Source organism: Maylandia zebra, linkage group LG13, assembly GCF_041146795.1.
Source record: "Maylandia zebra isolate NMK-2024a linkage group LG13, Mzebra_GT3a, whole genome shotgun sequence".
NCBI classification, from domain to species: domain Eukaryota; kingdom Metazoa; phylum Chordata; class Actinopteri; order Cichliformes; family Cichlidae; genus Maylandia; species Maylandia zebra.
Window position 1 is genome coordinate 16,593,405 of NC_135179.1, and position 27,094 is coordinate 16,620,498.

A 27,094-nucleotide genomic window follows, 5' to 3' on the forward strand; every position below is an offset into this window, starting at 1 on the left:
GTGGAACAGCAGCAAAAGAAGTAAAGGTTTGAAATTTAATCTGTTTATTTACTTGTTTGATTCCTTGTCTAATGCGAAGCACTAAACAAAGATGAGCTTGTTTGTCTTCTGATTTCTAAAAGAAAAGTGTTTGATCAGGTCCATAAACTGTATTGCATAATATAGAGGTCAACAATGTTATCTGGGAAGTGTTCTTGTTGAAGGCAGTAAAAAAGGCAGTCATCTGAGCCTAATGATTCAGAGCCGTGACCTTGATTTGAGAACAGCTCAGAGGCTAACAAATGGAAGTGCAAATGATTTTCTTACTCTAGGCTCATTTAATCATTTTAAATTTAGATCTCACGCCTCCCACTGGGGAAAAGAAATCAGCTTCTTTCATACAGAATTTGCATGTTTTACGCCTGAAGTTAGGAAAAGGAATTGGGGAGAGGACATGGCGCAGATTGGTATGGCTTGTGCGCTCTTATCAGCCAACACCAAGGCCCCCCGATGTGTTCCACGGGGAAGATTGCGTTTCTTTACTGTGACCTCACACAGAGAGGACCTTAGCTAACAAGATCCATTAAGGAGAGACGAAGCCTGGATGAAACACTGCATCAAGTTTGTGTACACATTCTTAAGCCTACAGAGAATCAGTGTAATTACGCAAGATGGCAGCACGGCAAACCAATCTGTGCGTTTATAAGAAAGGTCAGTGCCTTTGGAGGAACGCTGGAATGCATTGCACAGCATTAAGCCTCCATGTGATGTCAAGTGTAAAGCATGCTGCCGGGGAGGACTGAGGCACTCTTGCTCGGTCTAGCTCCGACTGCGTGGTGACCAACTTTACCAAATCAAAGGATTTTCGCAATCAAATCAAACATCCACAGACAAGGCACACAGAGCTTAGAGGAACCACTATGTGCCCAAGCCCAACTACATTTGTTTGTGCTCAGTGTAAGACGGGCATTGGGGTTTGGTTTCCACTGTGATCTGTCCGTTCCTGTTAGCGCCATTGTTGTTAGAACAGGTTTGCGATTTGAGTAGCTGACAGAAAGTGTTGCGGGATTGCCTTTCGCCTGAGGTCGACAGAGGCATTCCCTGTGATGGTGCTGCGATGTGGGGGTGGTTGGTGCATGTAGGGGTGGAGAGAACCACCTCCCCAGACTCAGCAATTTGACCCTTGCAGGCTTGGTACAGGCTGCACTGTTAAGCTCGAATAAACAACACGGAAAATTCAGCACAAAAATGAAAATGTGTCAGGGTGCGTTAGAAGGAGAGTTGGCAACAGCTTTCACAGGGGATGATGTGAAGACTGAATCAGCTCTCCTTCACTGTCCACACAGTCTGCACTTGATCACTGCAGCACTTTTAAAACCAAGGACAAGTCACTGAGAGTGACATAAAATGTGTTGCGGTTACATTTGCATGACAGGGGGTTTTAATTTATAGTGAAGCAACAATACGCCCAATAAGGGGGAATGAGAGAGTCAGTGTTTAATAAAGGTGGTCACTTTTAAAATAGAATGTCCAATACACATAGCAATTAAAGCACCTATAGTCTCTTCTAGCAAGTAGAGAACTATGCAAACAGTTTATGTGAAGGACACATTGTGCATTATGTTATAGAGAAGACAGCTTCAGGTTTTGATAACTTAGAGTGCCCGTCAAAGTGAAGTGACCTCAAGCCTGTGAGCTTCTCTTCAAACGCAGTAGTGAGTAAATCCGCATCGCTAATCTTCAGCCTTAGCGCATTTATTTAACCCGCTCTGGATATCATCTTATGGTTTACTGTGAGAACGTCTTTGTTTCCCCTTCCACTGGCTAATAGCCAGTGTTAATCAATACTGTTGTAAGTACTTTTTAGTCCTCAGCACTGGGCTCATTTGTCAACATAAAAGCCGCAAGGCCCCAAAGGACTAATCAAAAGGAATGAAGTAACAGAGAAATTCACAGCCTGGAAACATGAAAAGCAGCAAGGACGTGTAAGGAGGGGTGTAGCAGTGGTTGAAGCATGTTCAAAGACAGCTTTAGATTACAACATACAGTGTGGTGGCAACTGATAACCCAGAACAGAAGACTGACCAAAACGAGATTCAAAAAAAGGTTTAATTCAAAGCCAATGACTCATTACAGCCAAACAAGTCCAACATGGGAGAGTGAAGGCAATTACCTGAAGGCAGACTCACTGGGAAACTTCATGCAGAAGTATCACATTTCTTTGAGACTTCTCCACTTACACATGCTATTTTGATTTCACTGGTTTGCCTAATACTGCTACACGCAGATTACTGTGAGTACTGAGATGATGCTGTCTAAAGCTGAGTATGAAATGCGGTATGGTTTTTTTTTTTTTCATCTGCAGTGGTCACCATCTTGGCTAAGTAATGGAAAGGAAGAGGCCACCAAGTAATTTTTAACAACTTGGTCGATATTATCAGTGCTAGCTAGCAAACTGACTGATATCAGGCATTTGCTTTGCACATTAATGCATTGTTTGGGGCTGTTGTAGAACAGTGTTGTATCACATGTGTCGTTAGAGACTCAACACTTTGATGATCACATATCAAAAATTGTATATATGTGCGGAGATTAGCCCCAGAGGAGAGACAAGGAGAGTGTTTCTCCAAAAACCATCTTGCGAGTGCTTTATGAGCTTGCCACGGTTGCCCATAATTTACATGGAAGACTCCAACTTGTCTGCAAACACTTGTCAACTGCTAACAAAGCAGAAGTACACAGACACAAGTCTGAAATGGAGAGCATTCACCTTAGAATTAAAAGCTGTACCTCACTCATGCAAACAAACGGTATCATTTTCACTACGAAGGCAAAAGTTCTCAGTTTCTGGTTTGCTCTTTTTGCATTTTTTGCTCAGAAAGTAGAGGGCAAGTGTTTGCAGAAGTTCATATTTTACATGCAAAATATGTATGACAGCTGCTAGTGACCAAAGCAACTGCAAGGAGGTTTTTGGTACAGCACTGTATACCTCTGTGCGCCCAAATTCATCCATCCCCTCACCAACAGAGGGGGAATATACATTTTTTTCCTTGCAACCAGTGGTGGCCAGTTGCCCACACAAGTCTCCACACTTGCAGGACTTGGGTCTTCTTCAAATTAAGACAGACAGGAAATGACAATTAGATACATTTGACAGGCAATAAGGCAAGCCTCGGTTAATCACACAATAACAGAAAATATATATGGGAGAATCTGGAATAAGTGGAGACATACATATAACAAAATATAACTGGAAGCTAAATAAAGATGTCAGTAATACACCAATAAATTCAGTTACAACTTCCACTGTGTTTGGGAAACACTTGATTCAAATTGTTAATATTATGAGGAAATTACATAATTCAGATTTGATCTAGAGTACCACATGCTACAGTGAAAGTCTACAAAACTTAATAGCTGATATGGGAATAAGTTTGATTGCTGAATAAATACACTTAGTGATTTAATTTGTAAGTCACAATTTATCCCAACATCGGCTCCAACTGCAGTATTTTTTCATTATTGCCTCAATAAGTATCTCAGCCTCTTCCAAGCCTCTGCATTCATTTTCCAATAAACTACGCAAATTTAATCAATGACATTTTAAAAGTCATTTTATCAATTGCTTCAGTACAAGCACAAAAACCTCAAACGCATGCTTAGATTTAAATGCACTTCTGCCACAGTTTTCTTTTCACCGAAAACCGCTTCAACTCTTTAAAGAAGGTCCGGCGTACGTGCGGCCGGCACAGGGAAGGATGAGATCATGATGGACAAACGTCGCTCTCATAAGAGCAGTCCAGCGCTCGCTGCTTGTCGCTAAGCAACAGAGACCTGGCAGGCAGACAGTAGGTGTGTGAGACAGAGTGCGTGGGAAGGGGAGGTTTGGAGCGGGGGGTAGAGAGAGGGACAGAAGCAGAGAACAGGGAGAAAAAGACACAGAGCCAGGCTGAGAGCGAAAGACAGATAGGAGGTGTGATGCAAGACGCCAGTGGGAGAGATTTGACCAGTGTCAATAAAGGATTGTGTGGCGTAATCAGAGAAGTGATAATTCAGTCTGAGAAGTAGATATAAACACTGGTGTGCATCTTAATCATAAGACAGGCAGTGGTGTTTATAATAAGCAGCTGATTCTTTTTTGAGTTCATTCATATTTCTTGGTTTCACCGTTGTGAAACATGTCAGCATTGATTTGCTGATCTGCAGAATTAGTTTCGATGTTCAAGGCTCAGTCCACCGTTTACATTATTTCTTTATTCACATTCGCTTGACGGTCAGAACTATTGCGTGTCATGAACAGTGGGAAGCGAAGGAAAATAAGGCACCTGTGTTGTTTGTGCATTTGCAGGCCACCTTAAGGCAAGATGTTTAGTTTTGTTGTTACAGGAATATATTAATTATTTTTACACTGCTGACCACGTTTCTGTTTATAGCTATTCAGTTCACGCCGTGATTTAGTTTGCTTTATGTGCTCTCAGAATCAAAGCACTGACAGAAATTAGATCTAACACTGCAATGCCATAAATGGAAAGGCTTATAAGTAATGCACCGTAGGGCCTTTTGATAAGATTATCTTTGCTCCAATTTTAGCCTTAAAGTAATCTGGTCAAGGAATTGACATGCAATAGTCGGAGAACAGCATTAATCCTGTTATTATCAAATTATGGTTTGCACAAAAATGCATAGCTTCGGTTGTATGGTCAACGTGTTCACAGTGTTTATCCAACAGTCCCTGGGTAATCCAATCTACAGTTTTATGATTTGGGACTGAAATTGAGAAATTAGCAGGTATGAAAGATACATGCTCATTTTAACTATACAAAAAGCCACTTATCATGTTTGAAACTGGACATCACAATCCAATGGAGATCTAACTGAGATCCTGTCTACATGTAAACTGGCAGTTTGGTAAACTTAGCTTTTTCTGTGTGTTTTGGCCTTTTGTCTGCAATTTAAATCACTGAAAGTTGGAGCTTTAGAAAAAACTGCTTCCAGGTGAAAATTTATCAGAAACTCTGCTTCTGCATTTGATGGAGACCAAAATAAGTCAGACTGTGCGCTGTGTCACTGTTTGGTGACTTCTGATCAGCCAGCACTTCTATACATTTGGGGTTAGGTTGCTACGTTGTTAGTTTGGTATGCTCTTGACTATGCTTGAGATTTTTATGTGTGTTTTCACGTGTATGGAGAAAAAAACCCACTGCCCACTCTTTTCAGTTTTGTCAGGCTAAGTTTAAAGTGTACCCTGCTTAACTATAATACTACTTTTTATTTGACTGTAATTTACAATAAAAGCCTAAGTGTTAATGGAGGTCATATATAAAATGTGAAAAATAATGTAACTGAAATTTGTTTATATACATTTATATATTTATAACAGTCACCCCAAGAGGCTTTGTATTATAATTTAACAAAATTAGAAAGAAAACCCCAGCATTTAGACAACATGGCAACAGTGGGAAGGAAAAACTCCATTTTAACAGGAAGGAACCTTTAGCAGAACCAGGCTGGGGGAGGGGCAGCCATATGCCACCACACCACGTGGTGACTGCAGCCATCTCCAGACTTTTTTTGGAAGACCTCCTTCTGGCTGTTCAAATGTCCAGCAGGGGGTTGCATTGGCTTCAGAGCCATCTTTTATATACAGTCTAACAGTTTTGGCAGAAAATTTCATTTCACAGTAACACAAAACCTGAGCCAAAAGTGGGACCAATAGCTTGACACTAATATTAGCACAGGAATATCGAACGTCTTTTTACAATATTTGTTAAAAAAGTCAAGATTCCAGGTGAAAAAAGCAACATTTCTTTCATAACATTTCATACTTTTAACCATAACTGAAAGAGTAAAGCTTACACATTTTAAATTCTTATTTCCACATTAAAAGGTGCAATGCAAAGGAAGCATGCTCTCTTAGTGCAGGTGGCAAAATACTAAAATACCATCACTTTATTTTTAGCTTGGTGAACAGTAAAAAATAGCCCAAGTGCAACCTTGGTAAACACTCAGTCCTCGCTGCCTAGGCTTTACAAGACATATATTCTCCTGTGTGGCCTAATGTCACAAACAGCAGCCAAGTCTCAAGGAAATGTCAATGACAACGAGAGTGCTGTGCTGGGGTAACATAAGGTTGCCCTAATTCATACTAAGCTTTAATGTGGTCATACGTGGTCATCGCAGCCAATATTAACCTATCACAGGCTTTGCATGCTCTGTCATTCACTCTTTCAGTGTTTCAGCAGCAGCTTTCATCCTGTCAGTCAAGTTAACTTCGCTAGCTTTTCCCACAGCATGATCAAGCAAATAATATTTTGTGCACTATTATGCCATATTTGCAATTCAACAAACCCATTAGTGGTAACATTTCCACTGAGATTTGTGGCCGCAAACTAAATAAACGTTTAGCGGTAGCATCTTCCCGTCGATCATCACGGGGCACCATAAATGCTCCAGGAAAAGCACCGTAACAAGAGAGACTCTTAGCAAAGACGCTGCACATCCCAGGGACCTCAATAATGGACCCAACTGACAGCACTCTAATTCAATCACGTGTTGCAGTTGCAGCTAAGCTGCCTTCAAATACCCGTATCTATTTTAAACCCTGTTCAACAATGATAGACCAAGAAGAGCCCAATATGCCTGTAAAAACATTACGCAAAAGGAAAGAAACATACACCGCCGGCTTTTCTCAGTTTGTCAAGTGTTAATGTGCATTTCAGAGTATGTGCATGGATAAATGCCTCTGCATAACCTCAATGTCCCATTATATTAGTATATAAGTAAAAGGCACACTTGATAGACCTTTTTTTCCTCCCTTTTTCAAACACAATTCTCATATCAGAATTATCTCTGGATCATCTCTGAAGGCTTAATTTATAAAAGGAGGACCTATTTGAAAGGATTTCCAGCAAGATTGAAGTCATTTCTTTTGCCTCTTAATCGGAGCATACTTGAGCCTTACAGCTGTTGTTTACTATTAAAGCAGGATTAGGGCCAAGTTTTGCTGGGTAGTTCCAGGAGATGTCACTGATCACATGGTCATTATCAGAACGCCTGGGTCTTTCAGATCATTTCCTGCCTAATGGCCTCAAGGCCATTTCCTCATCTGCACTCTAGCCACGAAGCTAGAAAGAAAATTAGTCACGTGACAAAGGAGAACACATACAACCGCAGACATTACAGGCTAGGCCTATGCTTCCTTCTTTTTCCTCTGTACAGCAAATGTGTTTTTTTTCCTCGTCATTCACAAAAGGCCAATGCTTTATTGTGAAAAACACCCTGAGGCCTTTTGTTGCTATTGATTTATGAATATCAGGGTAAAGAACGCTACCTCCAGGTAAGTCTCAGCCCCATCAATAATGCAGCAACACTATCTGTGTCCACACAAAAAATGCACAACACATCGGCGTCTCCATTATTCATGAGCGTTTCCACCTGTAGCACCTCAGCTGTATTATATGCGTCCCATAGGAAGGCGTGCAGGAGCTCAGTGGAAACCACTCGATGCAGTATTTGTAGTGGCACTACATAAACGTTATGTTGTAGGAGCTTACACACCATAGTGCTTTAGTAGAGATAACACATATTCTTTATATAACCTCTAACCAATAGGAAATGCCCTAATAATTAAGATCCATGTGGTAACACACATTATCCCATATTTATGTCATTTCTATTAAAAAAATAAAATAGAATACTACAACAGTATATCAACAAAATCAAAAAAAGATGCCATTTGGATTACTTTTTCTCATATTTAATGATTTCTGCTACAATAAACAAGAGCTACCTTTAAAAGAGGGAGTTCCCAGTGCTTCTGTTTTGTTTTGCTTTCCTAACACAGAGGACAGAAAGCATCAATCCACAGCAGTAATTGGAAAGATGAAACAAACAACAACAACAAATGAAAATGCAATTTGGCTAAGAACATTGCTGACGCAGAAAGGAGAAACTTTAAAGGACCAAATGGCTGGAAGAATTTAATTGCCTTGATTTTTCTTCCACTTTCAATTCCCAAAGCCCATTTAGCTGCTTTTAAGTGCCTGTAAAACTAAATCTGAATCTAGACTTCTGTTACTTTTTGGCATATGGAAACAATTCTAATAACTTTTCAAACTGGAAGGTCATTAGGCAGCCCTGTGGTTCACGTGGTAGAGCCCTCACTGCAAGTGGCCCAGGCTTGATCCTGCCCTGGTCCTTCTAATTCATTTCCATAACTCTGTGACTTTCCCTTTCTTCAGCTTGTACAGGTCATTCCTCACCAAGAACAATGTCCTGTCCCAGAAGACTAAATGAGGCAATCAGATCCATGGAAAGATTGTCTCCCTTGTGCCATTGAGTATCATGAATTCTTGGATTCTGCGTGGCAGTTTTTACATAATCCTGCTGACAAACAGCAAATACATCTTGCAGTACATGTAGTTTTATATGTATATCTATGAATGCTGTTCTGCTGTAAGGCCTATAACATAGCAGGGTTCTCACTTTCACTGTGTCACAGCAAATGGCCCATGCTCCTTATTGAACTTACAACCAAGAGGTCACAGCCAGGAGGTTAAAACTAGGTCAGACAACTGTACTGCCATAATTCAAGCAGACAGTATTTATATAAGATCACTGCCATGATGCCTACAAGTAGCCTGCCTGTATTTTGAAGCTATTGTTATCATTAATATTAAGATTACATTAAAAAAAAATTACATTTTACGTTCGATTTTTGGAGTAACAGCTTCCACATCTGGTGGATGAGCAACTTTATAGCAATTCAAGTTAGATTTTATCCTATTTGTTTTCTTTTTTTTTCCCCCACTGTGCCCTAACTGCTCTGCTATGACACAGAGGCTGCACGGAAAAACAAAACCACCACCTGCACGGCATACAGTGCTTAAATGTCAGATTCTCGATACTGCTAATGGCGTGCAAGCGAGCACGCTTGTGTGTTTTATATGTGTGTTTACTTTATGTGTGAGTAAAAACAGCAGGGCCAAGGCAGGCCTTGAGAGAGCAGTAAATCATATTATCCAGCACAGTCTCTATATATCACAGCTGCTGCCATTCTGCCCACTGGCTTCCGACTGCTGTTCCAAGTCCCCTCTCTATATTTCATGCCTCTGAACAGACTGCTAAAACTCGAGCTATCTCGGAATTACAGTGATGACTTCATAATGTTTTAATGAAATTTTTTTTGTCATCGTTTGAAAGTGCAGAATGTCCTCATCTCAAGTATAACAAAGAAGCTCTTTTTCTTTATTGGACCAGTGCGTGGAAATGGACGTAATGACTAGACTCTGGAAGGTTGAACAAGGCTAAGACAGATCCTCTTTATCTATTTATAACAAGGAGATGTATTTCCCAACTCGTGTGTCTTTGTTCTTATCGCCTAGCATGCATTTTTAAATCGCATAAACCCTGTATTTCTCACACCCACACGCACACCTCGCCAAGAATGGGGTGCTTTGATCGACGGGGAGCGTGGCAGCGATGGTCAGAGGCTGCGTGTCAGAGTAATTACAGAGCAGCCATGTTAGCAGGCCAGAACTGGTCCCACGGGAGGAGGAAACAACTCGCATAGGTAGGGTTTCACCTTAAAAGTCAGCTCGCCTCTGTACCGTTCACTGCCTGGACTGACATGTGAGAACACTTAGGCTAATTTCTCCAGCGACCCTTGTCAACTTTGACTCTGACCCCTTTTGGAACAGGTGAAAAGCTCGTTCTCTAGTCGCACACAAACTGGAAACTGGTTTCCATTTCTAATCCCGGGAGCAAAGGTTAAGTCCTTAAGTTTGAATGCAAAATCACAATGAAATAAAAAGAAGGCAGAGGAGTTATTCTCACAAATTGTTAAAAACGGACAGCAGACGTCTGTTTTCTCCCTTCCTGCTGACTGTTTCTCCACTTCAACCCTCTCCTGTCATACTCTTTAATTGCAAGTGACTGGTGAAGGAAAGTCTTTCCTAATATTTTAACACTGGTATGTTTTCACGTGTCATCTGTGATTTGAGTTACGATCTGTTTATACCCCCCCAGGGCAGGGAACCAATTGAGCAACAACGGCTTCCCAGAGACCAGTCTTGCCTGGCTACAAAATTCACAAACCGTGGCTCCTTTGGGGAAACATCAGGGAGACCCGAAGGACAATGACCGATGACGATGCTTTAGGACAGGAGAAAGGGAGATGGCGGCCGACGCAAGGGGAGCAGAGAACATGCAAACAGAGGGAAAGCCCAACGTATGGAAACTAATAAGGATAAGCAAGAACAAGATCAACAGCAGATCAAACTAAAGAGGACAGATGAATAAAGGGAAAGAAGGTGAAAGCCTGTGGCATTCTGAACACTTGCCAGAGTACTTCTGTTGCTCATGTTCACTTGAGACAATGTGCAGCAGAGCAGCTGCTAAGCTCAGCTGTCTCCTATTGCATCGCTTTGAAAAGCACAGGAAGGCAAAACCATTCATGGGTACCTGGGCTGTTCATCAGGAATGACCATCGCAGTCACTTAATTATCAGGACACAAAGCACAGGATAAGCTGTAGCATGCGTAACGACACATGGAAGATTATTGAAGATGAAAAATGGAAGTTAATGAATATGACAACAAGATGTTTTTATTACAATTTATGGTGCACAGTTTTATCCATTATTATTCATTATACTGTTTAACTACCTCTCTATATAGCAATTTGCATTGTAGTAGCATGAAGTGCTATTCACAAGCTGGATTTAAATGCTTCCGATTGTTCAAGGGATTCACACAAAACTAGGAGTGCATTTCATTCATTTTTATCTCACTGACATGAGCCTCACTGCGTGCTGCTCACTTGCTTATTCTTTCCACTAGTGTGCCTAGGGTCTAAAACTGTGCTTTCCATTATTGCTCATATTGCAAAGGTAGCTTTTATTGTGAGGTAGTCACATCAATTACTGCGTTTTGGTCATTAGAGTTCGGAGGTTAAAACCATCATTTAGCAAATGAGTTTAATTATTTACAAGCAGCTCCAAGCCTCCAAGTCTTCAGCCAGGTAGTTGGCTCTTCTCGGGAAAAATGAAATTACTGTGTGACGGAAAATAAAGATGCAAACAGTCTACTGTGTTTCCAAAAAAAAAGGAGCTCCTCAGGAAGTGTTTACTGTGCCCAGAATCCCTGAAACATGGATGGAAATCTGAAAACCAGAAGTGGCTGATGTAACTGCCATTACACACGGCTGTCTTGTACAGAGCGAAATCTTATAATGCATTAAATTTGTCAATATTCAGTCCTTGAGGAAAACTGCATATATTTGATTTATTTAAGGCTACTTTCAGCTGCTCCCTTATTCACAAGGGTGTCGCCACAGCGGGTAGCGCCGCATGTTTGATTTGGCAGATATTTATGCCGGATGCTCATCCTGATGCAACCCCAAAGGGATTTGTGTCTCCACATAGGATCGGACTGCGGTTAGGTGTAAACCAAGAGAGGAATTCAACCATCTCACAAAACTGCCAAAATGTACAAAACAGCAAAATTGCTTTCAGAGAATCTATAAACATAACCGCTTCTTAAAATGATCAAAACAACAATGGATGATTCCACTCAGAAGTGTGTGTGTGAGTCTTATGTGAGTCTAATGTCTAATTTAAAGGTTTGCCTTGGACTGTTTTCCCCAATCCCACACCTGCCCCTTCCACAGATTTCAGACCATTAGTGTCTGCTCCTGCAAATGCACTAAGTCACTCCTCCTGGCACAAATAAAAGCTCTCAGCCCTGCCATGTTAGCCCTCAAATCTTTTGCTGAAAATCCACTGTTTACCTGGAATGCACATTTCAGTAATAACTGTATGTTATTTACAGATCAGAAACATTTTGCAGATTATAGATAATGAATAAAAGAACCAATAAACAATCGTTTACTGGTTTATTCAAGGAGCAAAAGATTCTAGTTAACTCGAAGCAATGCAGTGATGTTCCTTCTAGATGAAAAAACAAACAATAAACAGTTATAATGATGAAATATTAACATTTCTGTAGACAAAGTGTCAAGCGCCAGAATGGTATTTGGTATAATCAAAATTATCAGCTGAAATAAGCTTATCGAGCATTGTTATACAAAATACATTGACTGATCATCAACAAGACGTGTCAGTAGAGATATTTCCAACAGAGACTAAGATCAGCCAAAATAATTCAGAAATGCTGTTAGCACCATCTGTGCTTCGTGTATTCACCACAGAGCACCTATGAATTAAGGTGCACCTTAATAAAAAATGACATTTGAGAACCTTCCATCCATTTTTTAAACAACTCTAAAACTAACTGCATCATATCAACCTTAATATTTCTGCTTCTTGATTTCTGCAGGCTAGACACTGCGGTTGCACAACCGTTTGGAGATCCTTGACATTCACTGAGTGCATTTTTGTTCCCCAAAGAATGAACCGTGTCGATTCTGAACATTTGTGAGCTTCCTCCCAGTGGCACCCTCAGGCTAAAATGTCAGCTTTGCACATAATGCAATCTAATATGCATAATCTAATAAGCAGATTGCCATGAAATTTGCTGACGAAATGCTCCCAGGGGAATAACCCCTTTTCTTTAGCCCCACTTTCATGACTTTCATGAACTTTAAATTTTTTAGCTGGTAAGCGTCTAAGAATAGCATTATCCCTGCGGCTAACGACTTGCAGAAATTTGGACCTCTTCTCTTATCATTTTGCTCTTATACACCAAATTTTAGCTTTAAAAACATGTGAATGCTGTGATGTTTTAAGGCACAATAACAAACTAGTTGTGCAATGCATGAAGAACCGTACTTTAAATGTTAACCAGTTGCACACCAGTTGTTTAATTAACTAAACATTTGAATACTGAGTACTGTGTGCATTACTGTGAGACACTGAGTACAACCCATGACTCGGTAGCTTGTAGAACCACCTTTAGCACAATCTTCTAAAACACTTCACATCAATTCATTAAAGTTTGCACACAATTGTTTATGCACAGCTCTGACCCGCCCACCACAGAATTTCATTGTAGTTCAGGTCTGGTCTTTGACTGGCCCATTGCGCTTTGATTCTTCTCTTGATGGCCTCACGTTTGACTCTGGAATACTTTGCTATGAAGAGGAGTTCATGGTCGATTGAATGACTGCAAAGTGCCCAGGTCCTGTGCCTGCAAACAAGCTCAAATCATCACCCCTCCCCCACCGTGTTCTTTAGAGAGAAGCTGCTGTAGCGTCTAGATGCAGCTGAGATGCAGAATTCCATGGTCTGACCTTGGGCTGAATTTCCTGGGACATCCACTCCTGAGAAGATTGCGTGCATTAACACACACCTAAATTCTTCAGACCGGCAAACTCACAACATCTACTTTTACAGAAACAGATGCTCACTTACGTATGATGAGTTATTCACGTGCACTGATATGCAGTGTGATGGAGAGGCCAACACTCCTATATTAACAACCTATTCACACCCCTTTTTAGTTTCTGTGGAACCAATTAAACCTGCTTTTGGGCCATGAGCTTTCCAACTTCATTCTTTAGTAAAGAGCAGTGAGCAACAGAGAGTTGCTCCATAGACAACCGAGAGCTCATAACAGGTTATCAGTCTAAATTAAGTTAAAATTTTCATTAGCAATTAGCTGTATGCAAAATTGTTGAAGAATTTTCTTTCCATGTGTTGAGTGTGAAAAGGGAAACTTGATCAAACTGAAAGATGAGAAAATTTACTTCTGCATCTTTTCTAGACATAAATTTTAAGGCTAAGTGATGATTTAACATCAGCTCATTCATCTTCCCCAGCTCTATTTTTATATTACAAAACAACAAGGTTCTTGATTATTTAAACAAAAGACACAAAAATGTCTAACAACTACTTTTTAAGTGCTCACCAGCACTGACACCGTCAGGAATGTATGAGCACGAGAAGCCTCGCTCATGCTCCCTTCCTGCGCTCTCCATGGTGCTGAAAGTCTCTACTTGTGTAAAATAACTGAGACCGGTAACGATCATGCTTAATAAGCCCTGTCAACACACAACAGAGATGGAGCACAATTGCAGTGTGTCACTGTGGCCAATGGATGTCATGTCTTAGATGAGCAACACTGATAGAATTACGTAGTCTGAATATTAAAACTAGTCCCCGCTGCTCCCGTGGACAACATCATAACTGAAATAGAAATTTCAGAACAGACCACAAACGGCCCCTAAAGATTCAGGATGTTCATTCTAAATGATGCTAATAACGAGAAAAATATTGTGGTAGCACTACTAATTTACAACTTTGGCAATGCCATAGCCAACTTGATAGTGCATGTACAACATGGCCTCTAATACTCTAAGAAAGTCCATGGTTCGAATCCCAGTGAAGCAGTTTTTGCATGTCATTATTCTATCTTGTGAAATAAATAGTTAAATAAAAATGAAAATCATAGATGTATTACTTATCATACCTACATATGATTAACGGGGAGGCCAGGAAATGGCTGGATCTGTCCCATGGTGGTGAATGTACAGCCTGCCTTTCAGAATCTGTTGTGAATGATCAACAGCACTTTCTGTACAAGGTATTTATCTAGTCATTTGCTTCTCCTCATCAACAAATAATATTTCAAGTTGCTGGTTTGCCCACTGAGAGCAACTTAGTACTCTGCATCTTCCCCAAGGACACTTCAAATTGTAGACAGAAGAATCGAACCGCCAGCCCCCGCCAGCAGCAAACAAGCGGAGTGTCAATAATTACAGCAGAGCCACATTTCTTTAACTGTAAGTACCATACTGTTTCCTAAAGAAAACTGGCCCTGCCAACACATAAAACACTTTGTACAGACTCATCCACAATGTCACACATATGCATAATGTATAATGTATACCCCCAAGCAGCTTTTCCAAGTCTGTGTAAAACAATGGGAGTAAAGAGTGAGGCATTACATCTGACGCTGACGCCCTAACCAGCAGCTTCAGAGGAGACACCTACTAGAGATATACAACTCTGTGTATGGGCGTCAGCGTTTAAGGCACCTTACAGCAGGAGATATAGTGTATGCATTTTGTGTCATTAAAGTTTAAACCGATCCATGTTTAAAATGGCTTTAATTGATAGAAAACACACTGCTTAATGCAGATTAAAAGCTAACAGATGACTAACAATCATCATATACAATGCTGCTTAATCTCAATAGCAGAGGCTGTCAGGGAGAAGTATGGCAACTCTGCATTATCATCCATCTTTAATGAGAGCAGCAGCGAAGCCATGCACTCTGCGCATCATCTGTACATCATGTCTACACATGCTGTCATATGGAGCTCAACACTACGGGGATCATCTTACAAAGCTCATGTCACTCTGAAATTGGTCTGCATCGCTTGGTTCATGTCTAGATACATTTCACAGCATTCAGAGCAACGCTGGGCAACAGACGGAACCTGAGTGAGACAAGACCTTCTGGGATTTCACTTCTGCAAGCATCAAGCAACACTGTAATTGACAGCTGGGCTATTCATTCTGCGCAGCCACTCTGGAAAATGTCAGAAGAAGTCAAGAGGTAAAATCATTGTGAAGCAGGCCTGCATACTTTGCCTGAACAAGGTTCAGCTACTAGGCTGCCCTTTGCTGTCATTCATGTTTGCATTCACCCTTCAATAATATTCCCTTTAATCCGCGTCTACGCTTCTGTTTACTAATAGAAACGGACTGGGTTGCTGCCATATGAGGGGCAAGCTAAGCAATGTAGCATGCTGGCTATGAAGGCAGAGAAACCTGATCCTGCTGTTAGCCTGCAAGGAGAAAAACAATTAGCATATTAGCCTGGCTACCTAGGAGGTTAATCGAGACTGGTTGCTGAGGGCAGCGGCTGTGGTGGTGGTGGTGGTGGAGACGAGTAATCCTAACACTTTACCAACCTTCTCAGAAAATGGAAGTTTTGCTTCTGTGCTCACCCACAGATTCGGCCTCACAGAGTCATTTCTGTTGCTAAGAGAGAGAGCAAGAGAGAAAGATTGGATCTCTAAAGCAGAATCACCGCCTGCTGGGATCTGTGAAGGTCACTGCCATGTCCTCTGCGCACTCCCTCTCTCTATCGCTCTCTGTGCATCACCGCTCACAGCTCAAAGCACCAATTATAACGTTAACCATGTTTTGATGTCCATGTGTCAGTGCACCACTGGCATTGTTGATATCCGAGGTGGGTGGTGGGCTAAGGGGAGTGGAACGAAGATGAGGGGGAGGCTAGGAAATGGCTGGCTCTGCCTGATAATCAGCACCAGAAAATGCGAGTCCCATGGCGGTGAATGTGCTGGTCTGTCTGGCTGCTGTGATTCCATGCAACGACATGCAAGGTTAGGCTGTTTCTAGTACTTTAATAGCTCTGTATGGCAAACATAGAACATCAGAGTATATTTCATAGTTTAAACAGTCAAAAACATTCTGAGACAGTTCCTTTTTTACCACTGCTAAGAAACATACAAACATGTAAGTGACTTTTTAAATTAAGCTATAAAAGAAAAACTAAATCCAATACATGCTGCACGAGGGATGATTATATGCCGCTATCCCTCTATGAACGTCCAAATATAAAAACCAGCTCAACCTTTCAGGTGAAAAATTGTCAGGCATAAAAAAAGCTTTAAACGTTGACTTCTACGACTTGACTATAGGTCGTGCAGACCCAACCAATGCAAACTCTGACATTGAGCCGTTTAACGACTTCTCTTTTTCAGCTGTAGTCAAACACTAGAAACCATAAGCTGTAAACCAGCAGGACAGCCAGGTACTAGCTAGCTATCTCCCTCCTGCAGGCCTCCCATGCCAGCTTAGGTCTCAACCAGCAGAGATATATGCAAATGCGTTTCCACTGCCAGTTTGACTGGAGGAGGATAAGGTGGCTTAAGACAGTATCGCACACACTTTGAAAATGTTAGAAATATCATCCCAATGCTCTTCGCCCTTGTGGAGCCAGGTACGCATTGCCCCTCTAACCTTTCACCTTTGAATGCTTCCTGGGGCACGGATGTCCTTTTAATAGTTCAGAGACTGGCCAAAGAAGACATAACAGCCTGACAGCAGGGTAGCATAGTGGCGGCCCTGGGTGTAGGGGGGCGGGGGACCTCTGTCTATCCCATGATATACATAGTCCAGCCTGATATATGGCCACTTCTTGTCTGTGGATTAACATATATCCCTGTGGCAAACTACAGTTGTCCCTAGATGGCCATCATTTCAGGCCCAGGGAGGATCTTCACTAGATAATAACTCATGTGTCACATGTTCCACATTAGAGGAGTATGAGAAAAGAAGGTTAATCAGTGATACCGAACATAGCCAGTTTGTAAAAGCTTGTTAAATCTAGTGTGTGCTGCTCAAGTACAACATCTATTTCTCCATCTGCTCAGAATCTAAAAGCACATTAAAATTGTGAGACATTTTTACTAAACTCCACACAGCTTATGTCTTTTTCTTTTTGGCTGGATCTTAAAAATAGATTAATGGGTTTTAAGTGAGCTATGAAGGAAAATTTCTGCTTTCCTTCTTAACATAGCTGACTGGATATTTTTTTGAAGAGGTCATCCTTGCTCTGGAAAATATTGCCAATTTGAAGCATTTTTCTGACTTCTTATAGACTGAACAAAGAATTCAAATTAAATAAGTAGCCAGCTAATGATTATGAAAAGAAGGGCTGGGAATAGGCATGTGAGCTGGAGTGGAAACTGGTCACGCTCTGCCCTGGGACAGCTGTGAGGCATGCTCTCTCTCCCGCAAGTGTCAACAACACATGACAAGACGCGTGCAATTCAGCTACTTGCCACAAGAACATAGTCCACCTACACGCATGCCTTCAGTGCACTTGTGCATGTGTGCAGATATACAGCTCTTTAGGAAAGGGTTTGTTTTTTTCATGTATTTTTTCAATTAGTTCTGGATTTTCATAAGCTTTGGGTTGAAGGGGACCAAGTTGGGCCAAGTTAGGCCGGGGTTAGTGAGAGCGACAGCTGATGGCAGGGTGTGTGCACTATGCTGTTCTGGCAAAATGCAGCTGGTCTGTTGCCAAGAGCAAGGGATACACAGGCTCACAACAGTTCCTCTCTGCAGGCACCTCAACAATCTATTCTGCTTAAAGGCGCACCGAAGAGTGCACCAGCGCACCTCATTTCCTCTGCCGTGGAATATTTTTTTCCTTGTGATACGGGGAAATGTTGCCAAAGACACGGAAACACTGAGGTGGGGTTCGGACTCATCTTTCATCAATTCCTTAGAATGAAAGCTAAGCCTTAGTGCATAAAAATCAATAACAATCTTCAATTATGGAAAATGCATTGGGATGATTTAAAATCCACCAGGGTTGCCATATTTCATTAGAGAGGCTCATTGGATTGATTTCTCCTCGCAGTTTGAAAGCAGATTTAAACGATACAGATTTGCCGTTCCACCGTTAAACAACCAAGTGTTAGTTATTAAGACTCTGATCATGTTTTTACCACGAAAACTTAAACCACACACTGACACGGGTCAGAGAAGATGGAGCCTCAGGACCAAATACGTTCTCAACCTTAACTTTATTAGTGAAAATGCACAAGCACAGTCTGGCCAACACATCAAACTCCCATTGAGGAAAACAAACCTTTAATAGCCTTGTGATTGCCCTGTTGACACTTGTCTGTTGCAAACATCAGAAACAGCACATGCTTAATTCAAGGTTTCAACGATAAATGGGCTATTTTAAATTAAATGTAATTATTTTAATTTATTACTCCTGCTGAAGGTTAGGATTTTGATATCAAGGAATTTAAAAAAAGAAACTACAATAGGCTAAAATTTGAATCATTGTACAGTCCTGTACAAGAGTCTTGAGCCATTCATTACAATTTGCTAGGAAAGTGGTGCAGTTATTTATTGAAACATGTAAACATACATGGAAGTACAATGCGGTATATGAGGCATAAACTGTTTGGGCAATTCTTATGAGCTTGAAAATCAATATATGCTATGACCACCTTTTTACTACAATACAGTCTAAATCAGGGATGGGCAATCTCAGTCCACGAGGGCCGGTGTCCTTGCAGGTTTTAGATGTGTCCTCGAACCAACACAGCTGATTTAAATGGCTAAATTAGCTCCTCAACATGTCCTGAAGTTCTCCAGAGGCCTGGTAACGAACTAATCATGTGATTCAGGTGTGTTGACCCAAGGTGAGATCTAAAACCTGCAGGGACACCAGCCCTCGTGGACTGAGATTGCCCACCCCTGGTCTAAACTCTTAAAGAAATTACAAGAAAGCTTCCCTAAGTAGTTTTCAGGAATAGTTCTTCAGGCTTCTTCACAGCTCTTCTTTGGCTGTTGTTGGCTACCTTTTGCTCCTTTCTCTCTCAAAATGGTCCTACACTGCTTCTATAATGTTGAAGTCTGGACCCTGGGGAGGCCAATCCATGACTGATAGAAAAAACACACAGTGGAGCACTTTTATTGTGATTCTGAAAAATAAAGTCATTGCCAATCATTGTCATTGACAATACTTTTTTGTCCTCCACTTATCTAGTTTCCTCACTTTTTTCAAGGACACACTGCACACCATGCCAACATATGCCAAGTTTTGGGTAATAGCACATAGCATCTCTTTGGGAATCATCTTGTTGGTTTAAAAATAAGTGGAAAGAAAAATGCTATTTTATGCCTCGCAAACTGTTTTATCTTTGGCTTTTTTAAGGTTCAACTAAAGTGTTTGTGTTACAGTGTGCTAGTTACAAAATGCATGAAAAGATTTGCATTTGGTTTTTTACAAAGTCGTCTGTTATGTGTAGACAACACTGGTCCATCGGTGCGTTGTTTTATGTGTGAACGATTCAGAGGTCAGTATTAAGAGGCTTAACAAATGAAAAAATACATTCCTCTGAAGATGGCCAGGTACATCGAGTGGACTAAAGATGACTGAAAAAGCAGCCAATGTCCAAACTTTGAAAGCGCTTCAGAAAGTCTGAAGAACTGCTCCTTGAAAACAAAATATAAAAATATATATAAATTAGGGCTGAACCCAACACTTGCACAGTATTTAACTTCAACACGTAATTCATCAGTATTACAATTTCCTATAATTGGGATGACCTTTAAAATAGCAGCATTACACATGAAAGATTTTGCAAGAAAATTTGACAAAATTTAAAGAAATAGCAGGTGACTCAAGATTTTTGCACGGTAATGTAAAAATGAGCAACAAATGCCGTATCACATAAAGCAGAATTTATATTTATAGAGAAAAATGTAACACTGGTGACGGAGAGGGTCAAACAAATTTTATGTGTCAGACCACAAATGTAAAACAGCTATATTTGCTGTGTAATTTAATGAGTAAACAATAGTGTATAATATTTGTCATCATTACTACAAAGACAAATATAGAGTGTAGACCCAGGACAAAAAAAGCATGCAAATATATCAGATTTGGATACAGCAAAGCAAATACAGAGTCGAGTGTACATGCAGAGCGAGGAGCACTGCTCCATCGCTGTTCTCGTTGGGCTGTTTAGACAGAAACAATTGCACAGTCCTGATGGCTGTTGGCTCTAAAGTGAACATAAAACTCTGCATGTTGCACCTTAGGGGGATGAGGGGGAGGCTGAAGGTAGCTGCATCAGCTGTTGTACTGAGGTGAGGTGGGAGGTGTATTTTTTTAGCCTCATTTGGTGTATATGTCTCATCAAAACACAGAGATACAATGGGTGGTGTGGTGCTTGGACTGAAGTACGTGACAGTTCACTCTTTTGTTGCTCGTACAGCAGCTGTGTACTGTCAGTTCATACCGGTGTGTAGCTGATGTGAAACCGCATTGTAACAGAAGCCTGTTTCTACATCTCAAAGTCCATCGCCAGGTTTCTTCTGAACATCTGTGGAGTCTTGTGTAAATGAAGTAGCAGTTTAACAGTAAAGTTGACCTCATGGGAAAAGATTTTTAAAAATTTTAAATGTTCTGATTGTGTAAACAGACCAACAGTGACAGTATATGCTTTGTGTCTGCACTTGTATGGTTACGAGACTCCTGCAGAGGTCATGGAGACAATCTACAAAAAAGAGCTTTGAAGCATTTGGTATCTGGACTTTAAGGCAAACACAGTTATTTTCAAAGTGTGACCAGGTCGATTTAGAGCCTCACTGTGCACCCTTACACTTAAATCTATCCAAACAGCAAATAAAAACATAACCCGAGTGTTAAAATAATAGCAAACAAAGTGCAAAATGCATTAGTCACAGATGGGGTTTTAAACTGTACTCTGTAAAAGAATGGCGAATGACTTATACTGCCCCCATGTTCTGCCTCTTAAATGCAGACCTAGGTTGCTGGAGCTGGAAAGAGTACACTATGATCGTAAATAAAAAGAGACACATTTGGAACCTGCCCTCAGACTGAAGCAACAATTGTTCAAAGACAGGAAAATTTATGCCCATAACCACAAAATCAATCGATAAATATTTTGATTATTTCATAAACTTCATTCGAATAATTTTATTTGCTTCTCACCTGTAGAACAGACCTGATCGAGGATTTCTCAGAGTTTTCACTGAGCCACTTTCTACAGAGGACAATGGCGCCATTCATGCTTGAATAGAAAGTGGTGCCACAAATGCAAAGCCTCTATACGCCTCCTCCTCCTCACACATTCAAAATAACACAGGCGTCATATAAGAACTCCTGGAGGTGGCATGATGCAGAGTAGATAACTAGACCATTAGATAACCATACTGCATTGAAGCATCACACCACAAAAAACGGTCCAGGACTCTACATGAGGAAAATAAAGAGCAGGCTTATATATTAACAAGCCTGTCAGCGTGGCCTTAGTGTCCTCCACTTCAGTACCTCTGAGTGGGTATGCTTACATTTCCCCTCAGTCATACATATTCATTATAATTTTCTTGAGTGAGACTTTCCCTTCTTAGGAAACCCCTTATTTAGACTGTGTGAAGTCTTTACTGTAAAAAGGGAATTGAATAATCAAGCTCACCCAGGCAGCGAGAGAACGGCTGTTTACAGGATAACTTGAAGCAAATCAAATTAGAAATGTAGTAAATATGTGGTTTAAAAATGGCATTTGGGCAATCTGAAATGCCTGGCAGATAAATGATTCCATAAATATAGCCATTACAGCACAATGCCAGAAACATCAATAGCTTTTTTTTTTTATTATTATTATTATCTTATGTTGGGCTTTTTTTTTTTTTCAGTCCACATAGGAGGAAGAACCAGACCTATAAAGTATGGTTCTGTAGTGTGGAATACAAGCGTATTGCCTTGTTTTAGAGAGGCAGAGGTAATGCTGTAAACATCGCTTGTTTACGGAGTTTTGATCATTTTTCCAACAACTCTTAGGTGCATCTATCAGCTTTGCCGTTTTAAGAACAGCACAGCGCAGGTTTGCAGACTTGAAATGGCCCCAATTCCAAAAATCCAAAATACTGCACTTGACGTTTTACTTCGCTACATCTTCTCATCTTTTTCCTACTTCCAGTACGATCCTTTGATCTTTCACTTCTATCTTATAAGCCTGACAGAGAAGAGTTAGGATACAGCTGTGTATCAACAGCAGAGCACACAAGGACACTACACAAGGTATGTAACACAACACCCCCTCTAAAACCCTTCGTCACCCTCAAACCCCCCGTTTCCATTTCCTCCTGTGTCTCTCTCAGAGTTTCCACCTCTGTTTCCTTGCCCGTGATTCCAGGTTCCCAGTACCGCCACAGAAAGCTGACCACCGCCACCACGCCAGCTATGCATCCTGTTTCTGACATATGCCAACTTAGCCTGCTGCACTAGTCAGCTGAACACAGATCCAGTTTCCCCTTCTTAATACCCCTAACAAGCCTTTTCCCTCAGCAGCCAAGTGTCAAGCCTATCAAAGTCACCTAACGGGATGACTCTGCCTTCCACACACAGCAACACAAAAACAAAGGGAAAGTACGAGCACTAACTAAGATACACGCTCTCATTTTTTGCTATTTCTCCTCATTTGCAAGATATAAGATGCAAACAGATACTGACTAACAGTCACAAGATGGATACCTAATTATATTTGCATGGTTTGTTTTCATCACTTTCTCAGCGGGATGGTGAGAAGTATGAGGGAAGACATATGGTTTGATGCCATTTCTTACACCAGGATCCATGAGCACAACTAAATGACAGAATCCTGACAGCTAATACTGGTGTAGAAAATGTATTTCTATTAACAGGATACGAACCACAGGCTTTCAAGGTGGCTGTAATTAAACCGTCTCAGCTAACTATAGAACATTCTACAATCTTCCTCTTATTTCTAAAATCCTTGAAAGAGTGGAAACAGTAAACAGATTATTTGCAGAGGAATGGTATATTTGAAGAGTTTTAGTCAAGATTTAAAGTACATGGTAGCATAGAAACAGCACTAGTGAAGGTTATAAATGATCTGATTGCCTTTGACAGTGAACTCATCTCTATGCTCGTGTTGTTAAACCTCAGTGTAGGATTCAATACAGCTGATCATATCATTTTAATACAGAGACTAGAATGCATTATAGGTATTAAAGGAACTACACTATAATGGTTTGAATCATATCTATCTGGTAGACTCCAATTTGTTTATGTAAAAAACAAAAAGTTAGTCATGGAGTTCCACAGGGTTCTGTACTGGGACCAATACTATTTAAATTATAAAACACTGCTTTATTTATTTCTCTATAAAGCCAGTTGTTTTAACACCTGTTAAACAACAGGTGTGTCTTAAAGACAAACATCTGGATGAGCTCCAATTGTCTTCTCAAGTCAGACATAACTGGTTATTATATTTGGAACTAAACATCTTAGAAACATGGTGTTTCACGTATCGTGGATGGCAGTAACCTCCAGTAACAGTGTGAGGAATCTGAGTCATTTTTGATCAGAATATGTTATTCAATGTTCACATTAAACAAATATTTAAAAATGCTTCCTTTCACCATCGCAATAGCTCTAAAATTAGAAATATCCTGTCTTGAAGTGATGCTGAAAACCTATTTCATGCATTTGTTACTTCTAAGGTAAACTACTGTTATTCACTATTATCAGATTATTCTAAAAGTTGCCTGAAAAGCCTTCAGTTAATCCAAAGCACTGTAGTTAGAGTACTGACAGCAACTACAAAGAGAGCATATTTTTTCCACATATTGACTTCTCTTCATTGGCTCCCTGTTAAATGCAGAATCAAATTTAAACTCCTTCTCTCCACATACAAAATTTTTAAGAATCAGAACCCATCATATTTTAAAGACCTCATAGCAGTATATTATCCTAATGGAGCACACCGCTCTCAGACTGCTGGCTTGCTTGTGATTCCTAAAGTAGAATGGGAGGTAGAGCCGTCAGCTTTCAGGTCCCTCTTCTGCGGAACCAGCTCCAAGTTTGGACTTGGGAGACAGACACCTTTTAAGATTAGGATTAAAACTTTCCTTTTTGATAAAGCACATATTTAAGGCTGGATCGGTTGTCTTTGAGACATCCTTTAGATATGCTGTAATAGGTTCCAACTCCTGTGAGACACTGAGCATTGATTTATTTACCACTGACGCATATCATTACATTTTTGTCCTCTCTCTCCCTTGGAGCAGATAGGAGTAAAACACACTTTTCTCTTCCTGAGCCTGGTTCCACAAGTGAGATCTTCCTGTTAAAAGGGAGTTCTTCCTTTCCACCCCCGTAAAGCCCTTGCTCATCAGACATTTGATTATTGGAATTTGCTTCCAAATAAATAGAAACCCAACAGTATTGTGATTGTGATTTGGCTCTATATTTAAAAAAAAAAAAATAAACATTAATTGAATTTAAGGGTGCAGCTCTTTATGTCCCATTTTATACCAGTCCTTATAAGAAAGAGATACAGGCAGGAAAGGGTCAAGTCCACCAAAAACACATGATAGCAGAGCAGTGGGAGTGAGAAGGGTCATTCATTTGAATATCAAGGACAAAGGATATCACTCTCACTCTCTGTTCTATCTGTCCATCAACACAAAAACATCCTCTTTCCCCCCAAATTCTATAAAACCGCTGAAGACAGATCGGCAGCATGACTGCACTTGCTTTCTTGTATTTGTTCTTTGGATTAATATTAACATATCTCCCATGGCAAGTAAGCATCGTAAAATAAAATACTGTAAGCCGTGTTTTGCACACTCTGCGAATTACTTTTAAAACACCCCTCTGTTCAGGGGACCACTTGGACTATACACAAGTGTGTGAGTCACGTATGAAGCTGCCTTTAATACAAATGTGAATCAGCCATGATTCATCTACCCCCAGCAAAGTAATGGGCAGTCACCCTTATTATACCGTTTCTATATTAGTCCTGCAGACAGGTTACCTTCATCATGCCACGAAAATATTTGATGTGCAGCACAAACACCTAGTGTAAACATTTAGGAGGATAAATGCAGGGGGGAAAGGATCCAAAATTGAAGAGGGCACGCTATCTCAATCTTAATGTCCATGAGAAGTCCCAGTGGACTTCATTAGGAGTGCAGGATCATATGCGTGGTTACATAAAACTAGTGCATGCCATGTGAAATCCACACTTTCACCTGAGAACTTAGCAGCTGACATGGCATGAGGATACTTTTGTGTTTTGCTAAAGCTAAATAAAATGAAGGAACTGCTCTCCTCTCATCCCACCCATAGCTGTCATGCAACATCACCCCCTTCATTCAGGAGTGGGAGGTAGTAAACAGCCAAAGGACAATAACAATCATGCTGAATTCATTCTAAAGGCGCTTCAATCGGCACAGCACTCCGGGGTATGCAGAAGATGTACATAAAAAGGAAACCATCAGATTCAGCCAAGGGAAATGCAGCTTGCGTTATGAAAGCCATTATAGAACAAGAAGTCAGGTCAGTGCCATAGAAATACACAAGGATGTGTATAGCATGTGCATCAGTGATTATGTACGAGCAAATTCAGAAAGAAAGACTGTTGATGGGCCAGCAGACATACCTTGTTTTTAATGTTGCAGTGACAGCAAACAGTCCACAGATATTTGAGGGTCCTCCATAGCAGAATGATGAAGAGACCCCCAAAAAACGTCACCATGGAGGAGGCGAGGAATGCCCACCACATGCGCTGGCCATTATTGTCGCAGGGCACCTCGGACGAGTACGGGATGACAACGTCTGCCATCCTCGATATTAAGATCGAAGAGTCCGGATTTATGTTATTATTGATATTGCTTGTCCTCATAGAGCTGTCGCTTCCATGGGGAACCGTGCCATCTGCCTCAGCTAGCATTTAGGAGCCTTGGAGAGCCTGTGCCAGCGTCCCCAGCCCCACTCACCAGCCATATTGCTTGGGAAAAATAAAAACAAATCTCCCTCTTTGCTGTAGATTATGTTAACCCACCCGATAAAGTCTCTTTCCGTTTTTCACAAGCCTGTGAATTGTTTGTTCGTGACAGAAGGAGACACGGCACACGCGAACCTATCCAAAACAGCGGGTCGGTGGCCTTTGGCGAGAGGCATTTAAATCCGCAATAATGACGAATCTTAGGCGCTTCTCCTTCCGAGGGGGTTCTCTGGCTCTTTCACGCAATATGCCATGGCAGAGACGGCATCGTTTGCAGCCGTCGAGGCTGCCACTGATATTTCGGTTAATGTAAACACAGCGCCGGGGAAAATTGTTGCAGCCCAATCTCAGCGAGTCGACCTCTAGCCGTCTTCCATTCAGGTATCCTGTCGATTCACAGGCGGAGAATCGATTTCATTTTCTTGAAGCGTTAATCGAATGTGAGAGGACTGGAAAAGAAAAAAAAGGTTGGAAAAGCTGGGGAGAAAGTGCACATGAATCTAATTTAATTCTAGAGGTGTGTAGCTGTCACTGCAGAGAACAAGACTGTTTTCTTGCGGGCGTTTTCGTTGTCAATTCTGCGTAAAAGGGCTGGCGCTCGGGTGGTTATCGCTGTCTCCATTCGGTCCCCTGCAGCCCTGGCACGGAGCGGCCAGCTGAGAGCGCCTGTCAGATCCGCTCCAGAGGAGAGCGGGGAGATTTACAGGTAGGAGGGCGGAGCGAAGCGCTAATAATAAAGACGGACAGAGGGCAGAAATACCGTTTATTCCAAGTACCGACCGGAGTCCGCTGCTCGGACGTATAAAGAAGAAGT

General features: G+C 41.0%; 1 protein-coding gene across 7 annotated transcripts in view; it reads right to left on the minus strand.

Moving 5' to 3' along the window:
* kcnma1a (potassium large conductance calcium-activated channel, subfamily M, alpha member 1a) overlaps positions 1–27,094 on the minus strand; it is a 147,999-nt gene extending 120,905 nt beyond the window's left edge. For 4 of the 7 annotated variants that reach the window (XM_004551621.6, XM_004551613.6, XM_076891636.1 and 1 more), the window contains exon 1: positions 25,936–27,094. In XM_004551621.6, the coding sequence (XP_004551678.1) occupies positions 25,936–26,226 (291 nt within the window). In that variant the 5' untranslated portion in view covers positions 26,227–27,094. The remainder of the gene's footprint in view (positions 1–25,935) is intronic. The other 3 variants (XM_004551620.6, XM_023153454.3, XM_023153453.3) reach the window with 1 other exon arrangement.